General features: G+C 43.1%; 1 protein-coding gene across 3 annotated transcripts in view; it reads left to right on the forward strand.

Moving 5' to 3' along the window:
* Positions 1-19,341, forward strand: part of TLL1 (tolloid like 1) — a 224,401-nt gene that overhangs the window by 171,108 nt on the left and 33,952 nt on the right. For all 3 annotated transcript variants that reach the window (XM_040332851.1, XM_040332860.1, XM_040332867.1), the window contains one exon: positions 405-565. In XM_040332851.1, the coding sequence (XP_040188785.1) occupies positions 405-565 (161 nt within the window). The remainder of the gene's footprint in view (positions 1-404; positions 566-19,341) is intronic.

A 19,341-nucleotide genomic window follows, 5' to 3' on the forward strand; every position in this document is an offset into this window, starting at 1 on the left:
AAACACCTAGCATTACAGCTTTATACTATGTAATCGGACACAGGCTCAATGCAGTGTAAGACTTGATTTTGGTACAGTCCAGATATAGAAACGACCATTCTCAATCACCTTTGTTTGTTACTAAACGTCCTAAGGCTCATTGCTATGATAAACATTTAATACCCATGTATACATATACTGCATGTGACCACAGGGAACCAGAAAGCATGTGATCTATTAAGAGAAAATTTCTGCAGTACCCAGGAAGTTCCTTAGTTCAGTAAATATGCTCTGTCGTAAAAAATTAGCTGCACAGACATTAATGGCCATACATAGTCATTCTTGCCTAAACAAAAGCAGCTTTAGTTTATGTGGTTGTAAGTTCAGGGCAATATTTTCAGCTAATGTGTATTCTGTAATTTCAGCTGCATGTGGAGGGCTGTTAACCAAGCTGAATGGAACAATAACCACTCCAGCCTGGCCCAAAGAATATCCACCAAACAAGAACTGTGTCTGGCAAGTTGTTGCTCCTTCTCAGTACAGGATATCAGTGAAGTTTGAATACTTTGAATTAGAGGGTAATGAAGTAAGTATTTTTGCTTCTTTCCATCGGCTTTATTTCTTACCTTTTTAGACATTTCTCAGGAGAAGCACTTATGGCTTTTTGAACAGCGGTAAGCCATCCATAGAGTATGCAATTTTCTTTCCTTCCACATGGAAGTGGTGTCCAGTGTTGATGGAATAATCCCTCCCGCAGCACTATAGCCCCCGACAGTGATCACATGAAAAAAAATCCAACAGGCTGGTTGTAATGAAGTCAACCGATGGATTAACTTCAGCACAACCAGCCTGCCCACATACTTTAAAAACCAGCGATGAGCTTAGAAAAAAATTACGTACATAAATACTCTATCCAAATATTTTCTTTAATGGAAAATGAGAAAAATCCCTGAGATCTACATTTAAATATTTTTTCCCCAAAGACGTTTATTTCAGCACTGTCAAAGTGAAGTAAAACACAGGTGCATGATATCTTAATATTGGAGCAGGAAATTTCAGAGTTCCAGTTTTCAGGATTCCAGTAGTCTGACTTTATTTTTGAAAGGTGCTTTTATTAGTGACATTTTATTTGTTTAACACTTTGTGGACCTCAGACATTTTGGTGACATTTCTCTTAAGCAGCTATTCAGTGCCTCGGAGTTGTACAGCACCATTTGGTCACCACCATGGATATAGCTACTGCATTACTTTATTAATAATAATTATTATACAGAATTTATATAATAACAATTGTCCTCATTGTCCTAAATATCCCACAATGCATAACGGCTTTTCTTAACCAGAAGGAAATATCCTGATAAAGTTTAAATGACCACTAGAGGGAGCCAAACCATTTTCTAAAGAAACAATACATTTCTTAAAGCGGAGTTCCACCCAAAAGTGGAACTTCCGCTTAATCCACTCCTTGCCCCCTTACATGCCACATTTGGCATGTAATTTTTTTTTTGGGGGGGGGCCTTCTGGAGGAGTGGGACATCTTGTCCCACTCCTCCTTCCGCCCAGGGACCGCTAAGGCGGTACGTCATATCGCCTTTTAGCGTCCCCTCCCTGTAGGCGATCGCCTGGGACACATGACAGCTCCCAGGCGATCGCCTGACCAATCACAGGGTGCAGTGCCGTATGCGCAGTGAGGACACCGGCCGGAGAGGGGGGGAGAGGAGCGGAGGGGAGCTTCGGCCGGCGCGCCGCTTGACCGTGGAGCAGGTAAATGCATGTTTATTAAAAGCCAGCAGCTACACTTTTTGTAGCTGCTGACTTTTAATAAACATTAAAAACGCCTGAAACTCCCCTTTTAATTGATGACTTTTGGTAGTAGACCTGTGGTACATTTTCTTTCTCATTCATTGAGGGACACAAGGTTCAGAGAAAATAGGGTTGTACTGCTACATAGTTACATAGTTAGTCAGGTTGAAAAAAGACCATCCAGTCCAACCATAAAAAAATAAACAAAATAAAAAACACAGTACAATCCCATACACCCAACTCCATACCCACAGTTGATCCAGAGGAAGGCAAAAAACCCCAGCAGAGCATGATCCAATTTGCTACATCAGGGGAAAAAATTCCTTCCTGATCCCCCGAGAGGCAATTGGATTTACTCTGGATCAACTTTACCTACAAATCTTAATACTCAGTTATATTCTGTACCTTTAGGAAAGTATCCAGACCTTTTCTTAAAGCATTCTACTGAGCTGGCCAGAACCACCTCTGGAGGGAGTTTGTTTCACATTTTCACAGCTCTTACTGTGAAGAAACCTTTCCGTATTTGGAGATGAAATCTCTTTTTTTTCCTCTAGCTGTAAAGAGTGCCCACTTGTCCTCAGTGTTGACCGAAAGGGGATAACTCAACACCAATTTCACTATATGGACCGATTATATATTTGTACATGTGGATCATATCCCCCCTAATTCTCCTCTTCTCAAGTGTGAATACATTTAGTTCTTTTAATCTTTCATCATCGCTGAGCTCCTCCGTGCCTCTCATCAGTTTGGTTGCCCTTCTCTGCACTTTCTCCAGTTCCCCGATTATCCTTTTTGAGAACTGGTGCCCAAAATTGGACTGCATATTTCAGATGAGGTCTTGCTAATGATTTGTACAGGGGCAAAATTATATCTCTCTCTGGAGTCCATACCTCTCTTAATACAAGAAAGGACTTTGCTCGCTTTGGAGACCGCAGCTTGGCATTAATTAAAACCCCCAGATCCTTCTACACTACAGATCCCCCCCAGTTCTACTCCTATTATGTATAATGCATGCATATTCTTAGCCCCCAAGTGCATAACTTTACATTTATCAACATTAAACCTCATCTGCCACCTAGTCGCCCAATTAGACAGAGCATTGAGTACGGCTTGTAAATTGGCGACATCCTGTAAAGACGTTATTCCACTGCATAGCTTGGTGTCATCTGCAAAGACAGACATTTTACTTTTGATCTCAGACCCAATATCATTTATAAAGATATTAAAAAGTAAGGGTCCCAGCACTGAACCTTGGGGTACACCACTGATAACCTTTGACCATTCAGAGTATGAATCATTAACCACGACTCTCTGAATTCTGTCTTTCAGACAGTTTTCTATCCATTTACAAACTGATATATCCAATCCTGTAGACGCTGTATCGAACGCTTTTGCAAAATCCAAGTATATCACGTCCACAGCCACGCCTCTGTCCAGGGTTTTACTTACCTCTTCATAAAAGGAAATCATGTTTGTCTGACAACTTCTGTCTTTCATGAATCCATGCTGTCGGTTGCTTAAATAGTTTTTTTTCCAGCAAGAACTCATCCATGTGGTCTTTTATTATACGTTCCAGTATCTTCCCAACTATAGAAGTTAAACTAACAGGTCTATAGTTACTTGGTAAAGACTTTGTTCCCTTTTTAAATATAGGCAACACATTGGCTCTACGCCAATCCAGTGGTACTATTCCTGTCATTAATGAGTCCCTAAATATTAGATACAGTGGCTTTGAAATTACAGAGCTTAATTCTTTTAGGATCCGTGGGTGGATGCCATCTGGTCCAGGTGCTTTATCCACCTTCATTCTGTCTAAATATTTCTGGACCATATCACTTTTGAGCCATTGTGGATTTGGGGCTGTGTCACTACCACCCCCATTTTGGACACAGAGCTGAAGAAGGCATTTAATAATTTAGCCTTCTCTTTGTCCCCAGTCACCCACTCTAGATTATTTTGTAAAGGGCATGCTCAGACTTGACCTTTTTACTATTAAAGCGGGAGTTCACCCGGAATTTTTTTTTTAACATTGGATTTAGGCTAAGGGGGAGCAGAAACGGGTATTTTTTTTTAAATCAATGCCGTACTTACCGTTTTAGAGAGAGATGTTCTCCCGTCTCTTCCGGGTATGATCTTCGGGACTGGGCATTCCTATTTGATTGACAGTCTTCCGGCGGTCGCATACAGCGGGTCACCAGTTGCCTAAAGAACCCGAACGTCGGCGCGGCTCTATACGGCGCCTGCGCACCGAAGTTCGGCTACTTTCGGAAACTCGTGACGCGCTGTATGCGACGGTCGGAAGGCTGTCAATCAAATAGGAACGCCCAGTCCCGCAGCCCATACCCAGAAGCGGCGGGAGAACATCTATCTCTAAAACGGTAAGTACGGCATTGATTTTAAAAAAAATACCCGTTTCTGCTCCCCTTAATTGGCCTAAATCTAATGTTAAAAATTGATTTTTTTGGGTGAACCTCTACTTAAAATATATTAAAGCATTTTTGGGGGTTTGTCCTACGATCTTTTGCAATCTGTCGTTCGTTTTTGCATCCTTGATTTCCTTTTTACATATCCTGTTATATTCGTTGTAACATTTAAACGACACTAGTGTTCCTCCATTTTTATATTTTTTAAAGGCTATTTTCTTATTGTTTATAGCTTTTTTAACTTTGACCGTGAGTCACATAGGTTTTATCTTTAGCCTTTTAAACTTATTGCCCATGGGAACATACTTTGTAGTGAGTTCATAAATGGTCTTCTTGAAGAATTCCCATTTCTGTTCTGTGTTCATCAATGCCAATATTCCCTCCCGGACTGGAGAGCAGCCCTCATCCTTGGAAAATTTGCTCTCTTGAAATGAAGTGTTTTTATCTTTCCTGTATGTATTTCTTGCTTACAGCTAACATCAAATGAAATCATGTTATCATCACTGCTACCCAGCTGTTCCTTTATCTGAACATTAGTAATAAGCTCTGCATGGTTAGAGTTTACCAGGTCCAACAGAGCATCATTCCTAGTTAGGGCCTCAATAAACTGGACCATAAAATTGTCCTGCCATAGGTTTTTAAATTTTTGCTACCTACAGAAGAATTCTGCAAAGGTAAAAAAAAAAGTGACCTGCCTGCATAACCCCTCGCTCCCAACATTCCCCATTTTCTTTTGCCAGTGTCCTGGGAGGATGGACTCCTATCTAATGAGAAAGGTTTGACAATTTTTACTAGCTTTTTTAAAAATTTTGCTAAAGATGATGATTTTTCCAATCAAGACTTTACACGTTGCTTGAGCTGATCTAATGCTATTGGCAACATTTTTAAACCCCATATCTGACCCAAACTGAACAAGAGAATTGCTTGGCCTGTCTAGAAAGTGACCTTTGAGCACTGGTCTCTGACCAAGTCTTCAAAGATTAATTTATGAGTAGGCACTGTGGGCTGAGTACCGGGAGCCACTATATCTATTAAAAATAATGGGTGTCAGTTTCATGCCTTTTTTATATTTGTTTGATTCCAGGAAAATAGTAAAATGCTGAGGAATTGAATGCTGCATCACAAGGTAGTTTCGAGCACACTCTATGCACTGTTTCCACCGTTTCAATGTAAGATATCATATTCCTACCAGTAGTTATTTTTAAGAGGCACACGGTTCTGTCTAGGTTCCTTTTTAATGATGCCTATAGTAACCTGGTCACCTCCGGCTATTTGAACCTGTACTGCTTTCAGAAACCAGTTTAAAAATAACCACTTTTTGTTTTTAAACCTGGTGTTCTCATCTGATTTGTCTCAGTGTAACATGTCAGATCCTAAGCACAAAGGGAACAGTCCTTCGCTTTTAGGTCTCTCCAGTTCATGATCCGCTAACCGCTCCAGGACAGCCTGCAGTGCCCTTTCTCATAGGCCTGAGACTGACAGCCTGGACTGCTGCCCCTTAAGTGCCTGTGGAGTCTTGTCTAGCTCTTTTCTGCACGGCCCCCCGCCTCAAGCTCTGTATCAGGAGGAATTCTTCACAGCTATTAAGGAGTATTCTCTAGAATCATTGTTGGATATACCTGCAGTGGCTTCTGAGTCTTCTGCTGTGAAAGCCCTGTCTAATGTAGACTGATAAATCCTTGCTGGATGATTTTGTCTGAGTTGTCGCAGGCACGTGTCATAGTTCCCAGGCTTTAAGAAACCATCTTGACTCTTATTGACTCGGTCTGTACCACTTCATCTATAGAAAAGCAGCCTGTGGCTTCTACTAGTTTTGGTACTAGTCTTGGATCCCTGAGACCACAAGACTACTAAAACCTTCCTGGCACACACCCTACTTCAAGGCATCCTGTATTGGGAACTCCCAATAAACTATTCACCCCTCCCAAACATTTTGCAAATCAATACTCCATTTATTAGGAAGCGGGCATTCCGATTGTTGACCAGACAGTGTTCATCTTAACAAAGCACTTGCCATTCCTGATTAAGATACACCAGTGTTTAAGTATCTCAGTATCTCATTGACACACAATTCCAACCCTTTGCCAAATCCAAGTTTTCTCTAGTGAGCCTTGCATTGCAACCTGCCATGGTTGTGATGTTAGTCTGGACTAAACCTATGGCTAGACTAAATGGACTAAACTTGTGTTAAAGGATTCAGCTTCTATTCACACAAATCCTTTGTAGAGTGCTTAGAGCTCATTCCATCAACCCTACAGTATTGTGTAGACAGGTTTGTCAATATCTCCTCTGAGTCTCTTGTCAGTAAAGTACTCTTTGGTTGAAATGTGTGTCTGTAGAGCAAGCATGTACAAAGCATGTGCTGCGCATGCCCGTTGAAGGTGAAAGGCTGCTTTGGACCTAGGGCTCAAGCTGGGAAAATTCCAATCCCACCCTCCTCCGAGACCAAGAGTTTCTTACTTCTCCCAAGCTTTGGCCACAAAGGTGAAACACAAGTAAAGCCTCGTACACACGGTCGGACTTCAAACATATTTTCCTTGGATTTTTATCTGAAGGGAGTTGGCCGGGCACACCCATAGCATACACACGCTCTGACTTTTCTGCAAACTTTCCTAATACTTTCCCAACATCACATGGTTTTTCTGATCTTTTCTGCGCTTTACTGCCACCCTTTGGTCAACTTCTGCTATTGTTGGTTGATTTTAACATTGGTTCTGGGCATGCGTATTTGCACTTCGGACACAAGTCTGATGGCTTTCTGTACACACGATAGGACTTTTGTTGCCGAAAAGTTTGTCCGTTCGCAGAGCAAACTTTTGTCCGATGACAGCCGAAAAAGTTTGTCCGATGGAGCGTACACACGGTCTGATTTTTTTGCAAACTTGCTCATTTTGAAGTGTGTTAGCAAAAAATCTGACCGTGTGTATGGGCCTTAAGAAACTACAAATACAATCACTGAATACAATACCCAAGCTGCTATCTAAGGCTAAACACTGGTTCTTGTGGCTGGGATGTGCAGTCCCTCAATACTTTTAACTTTGATAGATATAAGCCGGCAACTTGGTGGACTCAAACGTTGAAAATCTTTATTGGCTAGACAAGTACATGCAGTAAAATAATGCTAATGCATTTTTCCCATTATGGCCTTAATCATAGCATAATAAAACACAAAATGTTCACAACTTTTATATGGATTCCAGCATCTACTGTCCAACCAATTAAGGAAGCCGAAACCCAATAATTAAAATCATTACTAAAATGGCAAATGGGAAGAGGAAAGCACTTAACCAATTATGGTAAACATATACACTGATAAATTCCAATTATGGTAAACATATACACTGATAAATTCCAAATGTATAAAGAGATATAAACATAATTTTCCCAACAGAACATTATATAAAAAATGTATTCATGTCCCATCTATGGTTCACACTGGAAAGTTATCTGGTGTCCAAGGTGAGTATCCACCAGACCTCTGGCTGCAGTAGAGTGCGGTGTGTGTCTCCTCCTCTGGCACATCTTTTTTAAGCACTCCTTTCTATGCTGAAAAAATAAAAAATATTCATATTACCATTGTAATTTCCCTTAAAGTGGCGTGACACATTCAATATATTTTTAGCATTTGGATTATGCAAATCATTATGATGATCGAATATCCTGAACCTGAGGGGGCATATGGTACACCGCACATACTGGAGTTTGCATGTCCTGCACTCTACCACATAAACCACATATTCAGAATTACAATTAATGTACTACTTGATGAAATATATGTTGCTTTCATGTTTTCTGCGGTATGTACAAGTGTATACAGCACAACGGTATGAACCTTTTACAGACAGGCCAGTTCTGGAAGTACCAGTTGAGTTGAACAGACTAGAAGATAACACACTGGGGCTCATCTACTGGAGAAGCCATAACCATTTTTAAGAACAGTGTGGAGATTTTTATGCACACAAAGTACAAGAAGATGTTTCCTAATGATTTTAGTTATTGTATGGAATTCATTTGAAGAGGTGGTAAAAAAATTAATGCCAGAATCATAGCGAGAACAGCGCTTCTGCTTTTTATTAGAGATGTTAATTAAATTTGACCATTCTCTACTAGATCTATGAGCATCTTTTGGGCTTTTTGGTATTAGACTACTGTCTCAAAAGATTTGCAAGGCTGCTACCTGGTTTTGTGTTTATATGTTCATTTTTTACAAGGTGGATGTTCAGGCATCGTCTGAGCAGAGCTTTATGTTCTTTCGGGCAACGCTATGAGCTGCTGGCAGCCCCCAGTTTGTTATGTGGGCCTGTATGTGTTTTTCTATTGTTGCCCACCCCTCAGTTGAACTGCTTTTGAACATCTTAATTGTCTCTGAATCCTGTGTCCTTCAATAAACAACTAAGAAAATTGAATTTTTGTACTTTCCACAAAGTCCATTTCTTGTAGGGAAACGGGTCATACCCCTCTTACTTATAGTACTGTTTTGCTTCAAACTAATGCATGCTGGGAATGGGAAGGGTTATACAAGCTGGTCACTGTTTTTTGTTTGCTATTGTCCAGATCCTCTCGTCGATAACAATATAACCCAGGTGTCTCTGAATACTGTGTCTCTTAATGAGTTCCAAGAACTGCATTTTTTGGGGAAGTACAGAAATCTTATTAAATCAAGCGGTCTGAATTGAACATGGCAACCATCCAGATTATCCCTTTCACATTCCTAGTGCAATGCATTTCAGAAAGTCTGCTGTGTGAAGCCATGGACAAGTCTCCAAAAATCAGATCATGGTCCCAAATAAAATAAAAAATTGTAATTTTAAGCATTTTTTATAAAGGTCATCTTCTATCTTAGGTTTATTTTTGGTCCTTTAATGAACCTGCAATAGATCATTATAGACAGACATTCACACTTCTAGCCTGGGGTCTTGCTAACACATTTTTTTTTACAGAGTAGCACATAAAATCACACATAATGTGGTTCACACAATTAATATGATTAGTATCATGTTTCTTTCCCCGGTCTGCAGAGTTACATTTGGCTTCAAGTATTGGACCAATTTTTTTTGTTCGATCTAAGCGGTGTTCACACAGCAGTAATAAATGAAGAAACGTTACAACAAATCATTTTAATGGAAGCCACAGGAAGGTAGCAACTTTAGCCAGGTTTTTTCTTTTGGCTTATGTTTTTTTTTCTGCCTTCTGTTTTTCAGTAACCGACTGTGATTTTATAGACCTTAAATTAATAACACACGTTGAGCCTCAAATAAACTTTCTTAAGCACAGTTGTGACTGGAGGGAATGACAACATTGCTGCAAACAATTGGTGTATTTTCTGAAGCAATTTACATTTAATCATAAGGAGCTTAGAAAACTCCTGCATAAAACACTTTCTATCAAAACCATCAGATTATATAATGGAAAAATAGTTCACACATGGACGTATTGTTTACGGTCTTTAAAATGTGCTTTTCTTTAAAGATGTTAAACTTTGGACGTTAACTCTCTGGATGCAGAGCTGTAAAATGATGCATATTAAAGAATACGTTTAGATTTTGGGTAATGATTTTTGATAATGGTCTGCTAGGTGTTCAAAGTACTAAGTATTGTCCATTAGATTTAGGAGTTCAGTGTACTATGTCTGCCAACTAGGACCAGGTACCTAACATGTACCCAGGAGTGTGTTGGATGCAGAATATTCTATTCCCACTGTTGCTGTAATCTCCACTGGGGTACATTTGTTAGGGGTTGCAGGGTTGGTCTCCTGCATTGACACCTTATCTCCCAGTTTCTCTCTTGCAATGACACCTTAACATATGTACCCCAGTGGAGATTATGTGTTATAGTACATATAACACATATAGTTCATACCCTAATAACTACAACCAAAAGGAGTGCATTAAATCGATACATCCATGCATAAAAAAACATAATCATAACAAAAAATTTGCAAATCAAAAAGGTGCATCCATTAATCCATACAGAGTGTAAACAAACTTCTTCCACAAGATGAGGAATGTTGTAGCAAGCCTTCAAGTACCTGTGTTTTACACCCTTCAGGATACACATCATATAACAATGGTGAAACGGCACAGGATAACCATGCTCAGCCCAAAAATCCCTTAGTACCTATGATTTTCGTGACACTTCTTTATTAGGTCACAATAAAACAATCTAGAGGTTCTCATAAACTGAGTGCACCACGCCAATGCACCTCCTGCTCTGTAAGCTGCCTCCTCTCAGTATGCTGACCATGTGGTGATATGTGGCCATGCTGATGTTCATTGCTTCACCCTGAATGACATGCCATGGCTGCCGAATGTATGCATGTGAACAGCAACTAGTGTTCAGGAGATTAGAAAAAAGGATATAAACAGTTTTTCTTTCTTATATCATGGGACACAGAGCTGGATAGTAATAACTATATGGGTTATAGGCCACCTTCAGGTGATGGACACTGGCACACCCAAGACAGGAAGTCCCCTCCCCTATATAACCCCTCCTATACAGGGAGTACCTTGTTTCTCTTAGGAGAGCTGGACCTGGGAAACCAGTACTTTGGTTATGTACCAGATATGAAAGTTTTCTGGCCGAGTGCGATGTAGGTCCAGGGGAGTGGAAACCTTATTAAAAGAAACCTTGTCCCTGCAGGTCTTTGACATAGCCCGCCGTCAGAGCTGGACTGGGACAAAAATTTGGCCCTGGACTTCATCCAGATTGGTCCACTTTGATAGGTCTCTCCCATGGCGGCTGGAAACCCCCCCCCCCTTCAGCCACCCAAGCCCCCTCTCCCCCTTCACTAGCCACTACCTGTTCTACTTTATTAGTAAAACGGCTGGTACTGGTACTCTTATAGGCAGTACCAGTGGGGAAGCTAGACATTATTTCACCCGGGCAAAGAATCAGTTCGGTGCCCCCCCCCATGGGACAAGATTAGGCAGAAGTGAGAAACTCCCAGCTGTTGAGTCAGCTGTCTGTCCCCTCCCCCGGGCTCTGGAGAAGTTTCCATTCCTCTTCTCTCGCCAAGTCCTGAGCAGCGCGCGCAGGAAACGGCAGATTTGAATGGAGGAGGGGCGTGGCTTAGTGCAGCGCCGTGTGCATGACCCGGCATTCACGTTCTCACATGGTGCTGACGGAGGGACACAGCAGCGGTGGGGGCACGTGAGTTATCGATACAGGCACTCCCTAGTGACACAATTATTTTGCATCAGGCTGAACAGTGGATGGCAGCATTTCTTGCTGGACTATAATTCAGTAGTTGATGCATTTTTTATAGTACCTCTGCTTTTGTGCTTGGGACTGTCTTCCAGGAATTCAGGGACTAAGACTCCTAAAACGGGGACAAATTCCTCAAAAAAAGGCTCCTAAGGCATCACCATCAGGCTCTGAGGTTTCTGGTCGTGCCTCCGCTGTGCCAGCCTCTCCAAAGGTACCAGGTGTGGCTGACCAGGGTGAGTCATCGGGACTGTCAGGTGTTGCAGCCACCCCCCAGCCTCCAGGCCCCTGCCTTTTATTACGGAGGAAGTACTTTCTTCAGCTCTCATAGGGTTGGAGGAATGTTTAGTGTCTCCTAATAGCATTTTCTTGCCAGGGTAGAACGAAGCGTGGTAGGTCCAACTCCCCTGCACTGGTCCTCAGCCTATGAAACAGCAGTGGCCGGTAGAGGATGAATCGCCTTGAGGGCATAAGGAAGAGGGACAGTTTGATTCTTCTTTTCAGCTTCTCAATCTGAAAAATTGCTAGTGTGATCCCTTATAGAAATGGTACGTTTAGCATTTAAGTTGCCTTTAACGGAGCCAGCTGGAAGACCTACTTCTTCCTTGGGTTCTTTAACCTCTTGACCACCGCCCCATGTCAAAAAGACGTCCTCTTTTTAAAGATGGATATCTCGGTAATGGCAGCAGCTGCTGCCACAACCGAGATGTCCATCTCTTCAGTGGGCGGTCCTGTACACGATAACGGCGGTCTCCGAGGCGTATTCGCCACGAGATCGCCGTTATCGGTGGCGGTAGAGGGCCCCCCTCCTGCCGCTCTCCCGCACCCTCCGCCGCTTACTGGAGCTGTCGGTAGCGTCGGAGGCGATCGGGTCCGTTCGGCAGCTGACTGGGGTTGCGAGTGAGGGAAAAATTGCCCCCACCCGTCCCCATAGCTCTGCTGGGTGGAAGTGACGTCAAAACGTCAGTCCCGCCCAGCATCTTAAAGAAACATTTTTTTTTTGTCATTTGAAAAAATGACAGTTTCAATTTTTTTTTCTTTTTTTTGCATTTAAGTCTAAATATAAGATCTGAGGTCTTTTTGACCCCAGATCTCATATTTAAGAGGACCTGTCATGCTTTTTTCTATTACAAGGGATGTTTACATTCCTTGTAATAGGAATACAAGTGATCAATTTTTTTTTTATTTCAGTGTAAAAAATTATAAACCTAAATAAAAATAAATAAGAAAACAAAAAATTTTTTTTTTTTAAAACGCCCCGTCCCGACGAGCTCGCGCACAGAAGCGAACGCATACGCGAGTAGCGCCCGCATATGAAAACTGTGTTCAAACCACACAAGTGAAGTATCGCCACGATAGTTAGAGCAAGAGCAATAATTCTAGCCCTAGACCTCCTCTGTAACTCAAAAATGCAACCTGTAGAATTTTTTAAACGTCGCCTATCGAGATTTTTAAGTGTAAAAGTTTGACGTCATGCCACGAGCGGGCGCAATTTTTAAGCGTGACATGTTGGGTATCATTTTACTCGGCGTAACATTATCTTTCACAATATATAAAAAAAATTGGGCAAAATGTATTGTCTTATTTTTTTAATTGAAAAAAGTTTTTTTTTTTCCAAAAAAAGTGCGCTTGGAAGACTGCTGCACAAATATGGTGTGACAAAAAGTATTGCAATGACTGCCATTTTATTCTCTAGGGTGTTAGAAAAAAATATATATAATGTTTGGGGGTTTTAAGTAATTTGCTAGCAAAAAAAACTGTTTTAGTCTCATAAACACTGAATCTGAAAAACAAGCCCGGTGGGAAAGAGGTTAAAAGCCCCACAGGCCCTGCATGCGCTTCCTGTCCATCCTTTGTTGGAACCGCTTATATATGAAGATTGGGGTCATCCAAATAAAGCATTTTCTTTCTCCTAAGAAATGTACTTTATCCCATGGAGGAAAAATTCAACAAGAAGTGGAGTGTTCCAGCAGTTGACGTTGCTATCTCTTGTGTGAATAAGTCTAACTTTGTTCAGATGTTTAGGCACCCAATGGGTAAAAGACTGGAATCCTTTATTAAAAACATATTTTTCTATGGCAGAATCTGTAGCTCAGCCTGCGGTAGCATTTGTGGGCATTTGTCAATCCCTAAAAGATCAGGTGAAACAGGGTGGTTACTGCTCAGCAAGCCCATCTACCAAAGGCTTTATGCTTTGCTGTTGACGCTATTAAGGATTCTATTAATCAGGCCCCCCGTCTGACGCTCCAGTTGGTACATATGCTTGGAATCCTGTGGTTGAAAAATTGGTCAGCCTAAGCGCCATGCAAGAAGCCTTTGGCTAGTTTTCCGTTTCACTGGGAACGGTTATTCGGGGATGATTTGGACAAATCCATTCAAAAGATTTCTATTGGAAAGAGTACTCTTTTACCAGTTAAAAGAAGCAGTAGGCGTCCTTCTTTTAAACCGGCTTCCTCTCTGGTGCTAGGGGCATCCGTCTCTAGGCAGTCACGATGGCCTCCGCTTTCAGGGTCAAGAGAAAAAACTCAAGGACAAGCCCAGGGACACGAGGTCCTGGGGGTGGAAACCTATTAAACAGTCCCAAGGCCTCCTTATGAAGGCGTGCCCCCTGCTAGATCGGGTGGGGGGAAGGCTTCTGCAGTTCTCAGGAACTTGGCAAGAGGAGATCATTGGTCATCTCTAACGTATCTCTAGGTTGCAAACTAGAGTTGTGAGAGTTTCCAAAGCCTCAGATCCCAAAGATCCAGTAAAGCAAGGGGTGATTGTAAAGATTCCAACAGAAGAGCACAGTTTGGGGATTTTATTCACATCTCTTCATGGTGCCAAAACCAAATGGGGATGTCGGACCCATCCTAGATCTCAAGGGTCTGAATGAATTCCTAAATGTTCGCTCTTTTCGCATGGAATCTATCCGGTCGGTAGTCTCCACCCTTCGGGGTGGAGAACTTCTAGCATCAATCGACATCAAGGATGCATACCTGCATGTACCTATTTTCTCTGCTCACCAGAAATTCCTGAGATTCGAAGTAGAGCAACATCATTTATCAGTTTGTAGCCTTGCCCTTCAGTCTGGCTACTGCACCATAGGTGTTTACAAAGGTTCTGGCCAGGCTAGGGGCTCAGGGCCATAACAGTTTTATAGCATACCTAGACAATCTGCTGTTGGTGGACCGTTTGAACCAGTCTGTGGTCAGCACAGTCAAGTTTCTGGGATACTTGGGTTGGATTCTTAATCTAGAGAAGTCATCCCTGCGACCAGTGAAAAGGCTGGAGTACTTGGGTCTGGTCAAGGGTACAAACCAGAGGAAAGTTTTTTTTTTTTTTGCCCCAGGCAAAAAAAACTCTCCATTAGTCTTTACATGAAGTTGTTAGGGAAGCCGTTCCATATGCCCAATTTCATTCAAGACTATTGCAGTATACTCTCTGCTTGGAACAAGAATATCCAAGCTCTAGATTTGCCAATGTTTTTGACCCCAGGGGTGCGTCGGAGCCTCAGTTGGTGGTTGATCTCCAGAAATCTGCAGAAAGGGAAGTCTTTCGTTCCTGTTGCCTGGAAGATGGTAACAGATGCCAGCCTTTTAGGTTGGCGAGCAGTCCTGGGGGAGCTGACTGTCCAGGGCAGGTGGTCCTAGACCGACAAGAATTTGCCCATCAACATTCTGGAAGTTTGGGCGGCACACCTGGCTCTGAAGGCATGGTCGCTCAGGTTACGAAATTGTCCTGTCGGGGTTCAATCCGACAATGCCACTGCAGTGGCCTATACCAATCGTCAAGGGGGCACCAGGATTCACGCAGCCCCGAGGGAGGTGAACCATGTCCTAGCTTGGGCAGAGAGGCATGTTACTTGCATATCTGCAGTCTTCATTCTGGGAATAGAGAATTGTCAGGCGGACATCTTGAGTCGCCAGCAGTTGTCTCCGGGGAATGGTCTCCTCACCCCGACATCTTCTTGTCCATATGTCAAAGACGGAGGACCCCGGACGTAGATCTGTTGGCATCCAGGTTCAACAAGAAGGTGGACAACTTTGTGTCAAGGACAAGGGTTCCACTCGCTTATGGGATGGATGCATTGGTAACCCCTTGGGATCAGTTCTCACTGATTTATGCGTTCCCCCTCCCCCCAGTTCAGCTGCTACCACGGCTTCTTCGCAGGATCAAGGGGGAAGAAAGGCCAGTGGTTCTTGTTGCTCCAGCCTGGCCCTGAAGGTCCTGGTATGTGGAGATTGTAAGGATGACTGTGGGGGACCCATGGACCCTTCCACTACGTCCAGACCTGCTCTCGCAGGGATCAATATTCCACCCTTCCTTACAAACGCAAAATTTATTGGTTTGGCTATTGAATCCCACATTCTAAGGAAACTGGGGCTTTCAGGTTCAGTGCTGTCTACCCTGATTTAATGCTAGGAAGCCGACCTCCAGAGTCGTATAGAGTCTGAAAGGCATATGTGACTTGGTATGAATCAAAAGGGTTGGCATCCTCGGAAGTATGTCATAAGTAGGATTCTTGCCTTTCTGCAGTTGGATGTAGAAATTAAGCTGGCCTTGTCGGTATTGGTTTAAAGACCAATGGCTACGCATTATTTGGTCCAGGCTTTTTTACAAGGGTATAACACAGATCAAGCCGTCAGTTAGGACACCCTTGTGTCCATGGGACTTGAATTTGGTTCTGTTGGCATTGCAGAAGCAGCCTTTTTGAACCTTTACGCCATATTCCCTTAGTCCTTTTTTTTTCACATTTAGAATCTTTTTTTTTTTAATTGGTCCTTTTGACAAGGAAATTTATTTTTCTGGTGGCTATATCCTCTGCTAGAAGGGTATCGGAATTGGCTGCTCTTTCTTGGAAAGAGCCATAATTGGTTAGTCATAAGGACAAGGTAGTGTTGCGTCCTCCATCCAACCTTTCTACCTAAAGTTGTGTCAGTTTTTTTTTTTAACCAAGATGTGGTTCTCGTTCTGCAGAAGAGAAGTCCATTACATTCCTTAAATGTAGTGAGAGCAGTTAGTCTATCTGAAGGCAACTGTTCAGATTAGAAAAACTGATGCTGCTTATGCCTGAATTGCCAGTTAATTTTTTCTATCGTCTTTTTTGACCAGAACCTTGTGCACATAAACACACTGATAAAGCTAGTGCACAGACCAAGCCCCTTCCCTTCCTGTGATTTCTCTCATGTAGAGTACACTGAAGCAGCTCTCTATGCACTACCCCCAACAGCTTGTACTTGAAGACAGATTTTGCTGTAGATACAGTCCTTGTGGTTCCTGAGCTCTGTCCACAGTGTACCCCCTAGTACACCTTACTCAGGCGGTCTGTGTATTTTTTAGGGGGTAGCTCTTTTTCTCTTAAATGATTAAAAACCTTTAAATGGAAGGGCAATCTGTTTGATTGCCTTTGACGCTACTCAAAGTAGAGGTGAAAGCATATCCCTATGTCCCAGAACATGGGGTGCAGGCTTGTCCTAATACCAGGAGAAAAATGGAGACCACAGGTAGTGGGACTTTATAGGCACTGATTTAAAAACAGAATAATGTATATAAAGGTAGATAATGGGGGTTATTTACGAAAGTCAAATCCACTTTGCAAACTACAAGTGCAAAGTGCACTGGAAATGGCACTGAAAGCTGTAAATCTGAGGGGTAGATCTGAAATGAGGGGAAGCTCTGCTGATTTTATCATCCAATCATGTGCAAGCTAAAATGCTATTTTTTGTTTTCCTTGCATGTCCCCCCCGGATCTACAGCGACTGCACTTCCAAGTGCACTTTGCACTTGTAGTTTGCACTTGTAGTGCAAAGTGGATTTGACTTTAGTAAATAACCCAAATTTTTATTTCTTTTTTTCAAAAAATTGATTAACAATAAACATTGACAATATTAACCCAACCTGCTGTATGAGCATACCCACCCCCTAATACAATACAGGCCTTCTACGCTACCCACCTAGGTGTATCACCATGATTGCCTATTTATGTCCTCATTTGCTGTTCTGTTCCTTGCTCTCTGCGGTCCACTCATGTTTGTAAGTACCTAGGTTTACCTTTCTAATAATATAGTATTATCAGTATATTTGTTAAAATTTTAAATTCTTTATCGTACATCACGGGACACATAGAGCGGCATATTCATTACTATATGGGTTATATGGAGTACCTTCAGGTGATGGACACTGGCAATCTCAAACAGGAAGTGCCCCTCCCTATATAACCCCCTCCCATAGGAGGAGTACCTCAGTTTTTACGCCAGTGTCTTAGGTGTTGGTCATGGTTTAGCTTGCCTCCACATCCTTGGGATTAAGGTGGGCTAACCGGTTCTGTCCAAAGGCCTCAGTGCTAAAGTGGTCAGCAACCGGACCCCAAACCATTGGGGTATAGCCCATAATGCTTTCTGTCACAGAGAGCTGGACTCTGGGCCCAGAACTTAGAAACCTTTGGGGGCCTAATGTTTCTGTTGCCAGGGTGCTATATGGGCCCAGGACAGTGAATCCTTCATAGGAACCCAGGGCCTGAAGGTCTAGACGCCCCACGGAGATGGGGGAAGATTGGACCTCTTGCTGTGCAAAGTCCTGCGGCATGGAGCAGGTAAGTGAAGGGGAAACTTGCGGAACTTGGTTCGCAGCAGGTTTTTTCTGGGGGAAGGTCACAGTGGGACATGCCTATGGTTTATGCGCTGCATCTGGCAAGGTGAGTCACATATCTTAGGATAGGATGACTCTGTATGTATATATTCCCCATAATCGTGACCTCCCTGGTAGTATTGCAACTGGTGCTAGAAAGCATTGAAAAAGGGCCTGTGTGTATAGTGACAATTCTCTCTAAGAGAAGCCCCTGGGAATCTACTGAGGTTTCTTATGTAAAGGAGTGAATGCTCCTACCTGCAAGCCTGCTCAGAGAGGTCCAGGCGGTTGCTGCAGGAAAAAATGCCGCTCTGTGGATCCTGGCCTGGACGGCAGGATCAGCCTCTGACCTCCTCGTGGGCCCCCTCCCCCCCCCGCCGGCGGGCGCGCGCGCGTCCCCGTGATATGGGCGCAATTTCACGCGCCGTTTGCTGACAGGGGAAGGGCGGGCCTGTTGGTAAAAGGAAGGGGCGGCCCTTCCAAAAAGTTCCCAGCTCAGTGAAGTGTTGGAACTGAGAGAGGAAGGACCAGAGCGGCAGCGTGGGGCGCCGAGGACACACAGTGGCCAAAGAAGAGTATTACAGTCTTCAAAAAGACTGTCCTTTACCCTAGAGATAGGGTTTCTTTTACAGCAGTTTTTTTTGGCAAATACTACTAAAGGGGGACAGAATGGTTTTTCTTTCTTTGGTTTAAAAAAAAAAAAAAAAGAAAACAAACCAAGTTAATAAGAAAGAAGGCATTTTTTCCCCCAGAAAGGTTTTTTGGGCAACAACTATTTATTTTCCCAAACACTGTTAAGTAGCGGGCGTACCTCGGTATTGTACCATGGCATCTGGTTCAGAGGGTACAAGAGGTGGGGATTCCCCCAGAGGGTCTGAGGTCTCGGACAAAGTCATGCCGCTACTTTCCCCAGAGGGAGCCTTGGTGGGACCATCGAGATCTGGGGCTGGAGCTGGCACGGGTCAGTCCAACCCTAGGGTGGTCACGGACGAGGTACTGTCCACCTCTCTAAAGGAAATGGAAAAAATGATAGCCAAGGCTATGCGGGGCAAAAAACGGAATAGATCTCCGTCGCCCGAGCGTGAACCCTCAGATGAGGAGGTCCCTTCCGCAGGGGAATTGGAAGACCTCTTGGACAAGGACCAAGTAGGTTCAGGGATCGAGGATCCGGGTACGGAGGAGTCTGGCGCAGCCTCCCAAGGGGAGAGCTGGTGGGTTCAAGTTTTAACAGACTTGGTCCATAGGACGTTCAACTTGCCAGTACCAGATCTCCAAGTATCAACGGTCTCAGCTTTGGGCTCACTAAGAGCGCCTCAAACCAATG

Source organism: Rana temporaria, chromosome 1, assembly GCF_905171775.1.
Source record: "Rana temporaria chromosome 1, aRanTem1.1, whole genome shotgun sequence".
In the NCBI taxonomy this organism is placed as follows: Eukaryota; Metazoa; Chordata; class Amphibia; order Anura; family Ranidae; genus Rana; species Rana temporaria.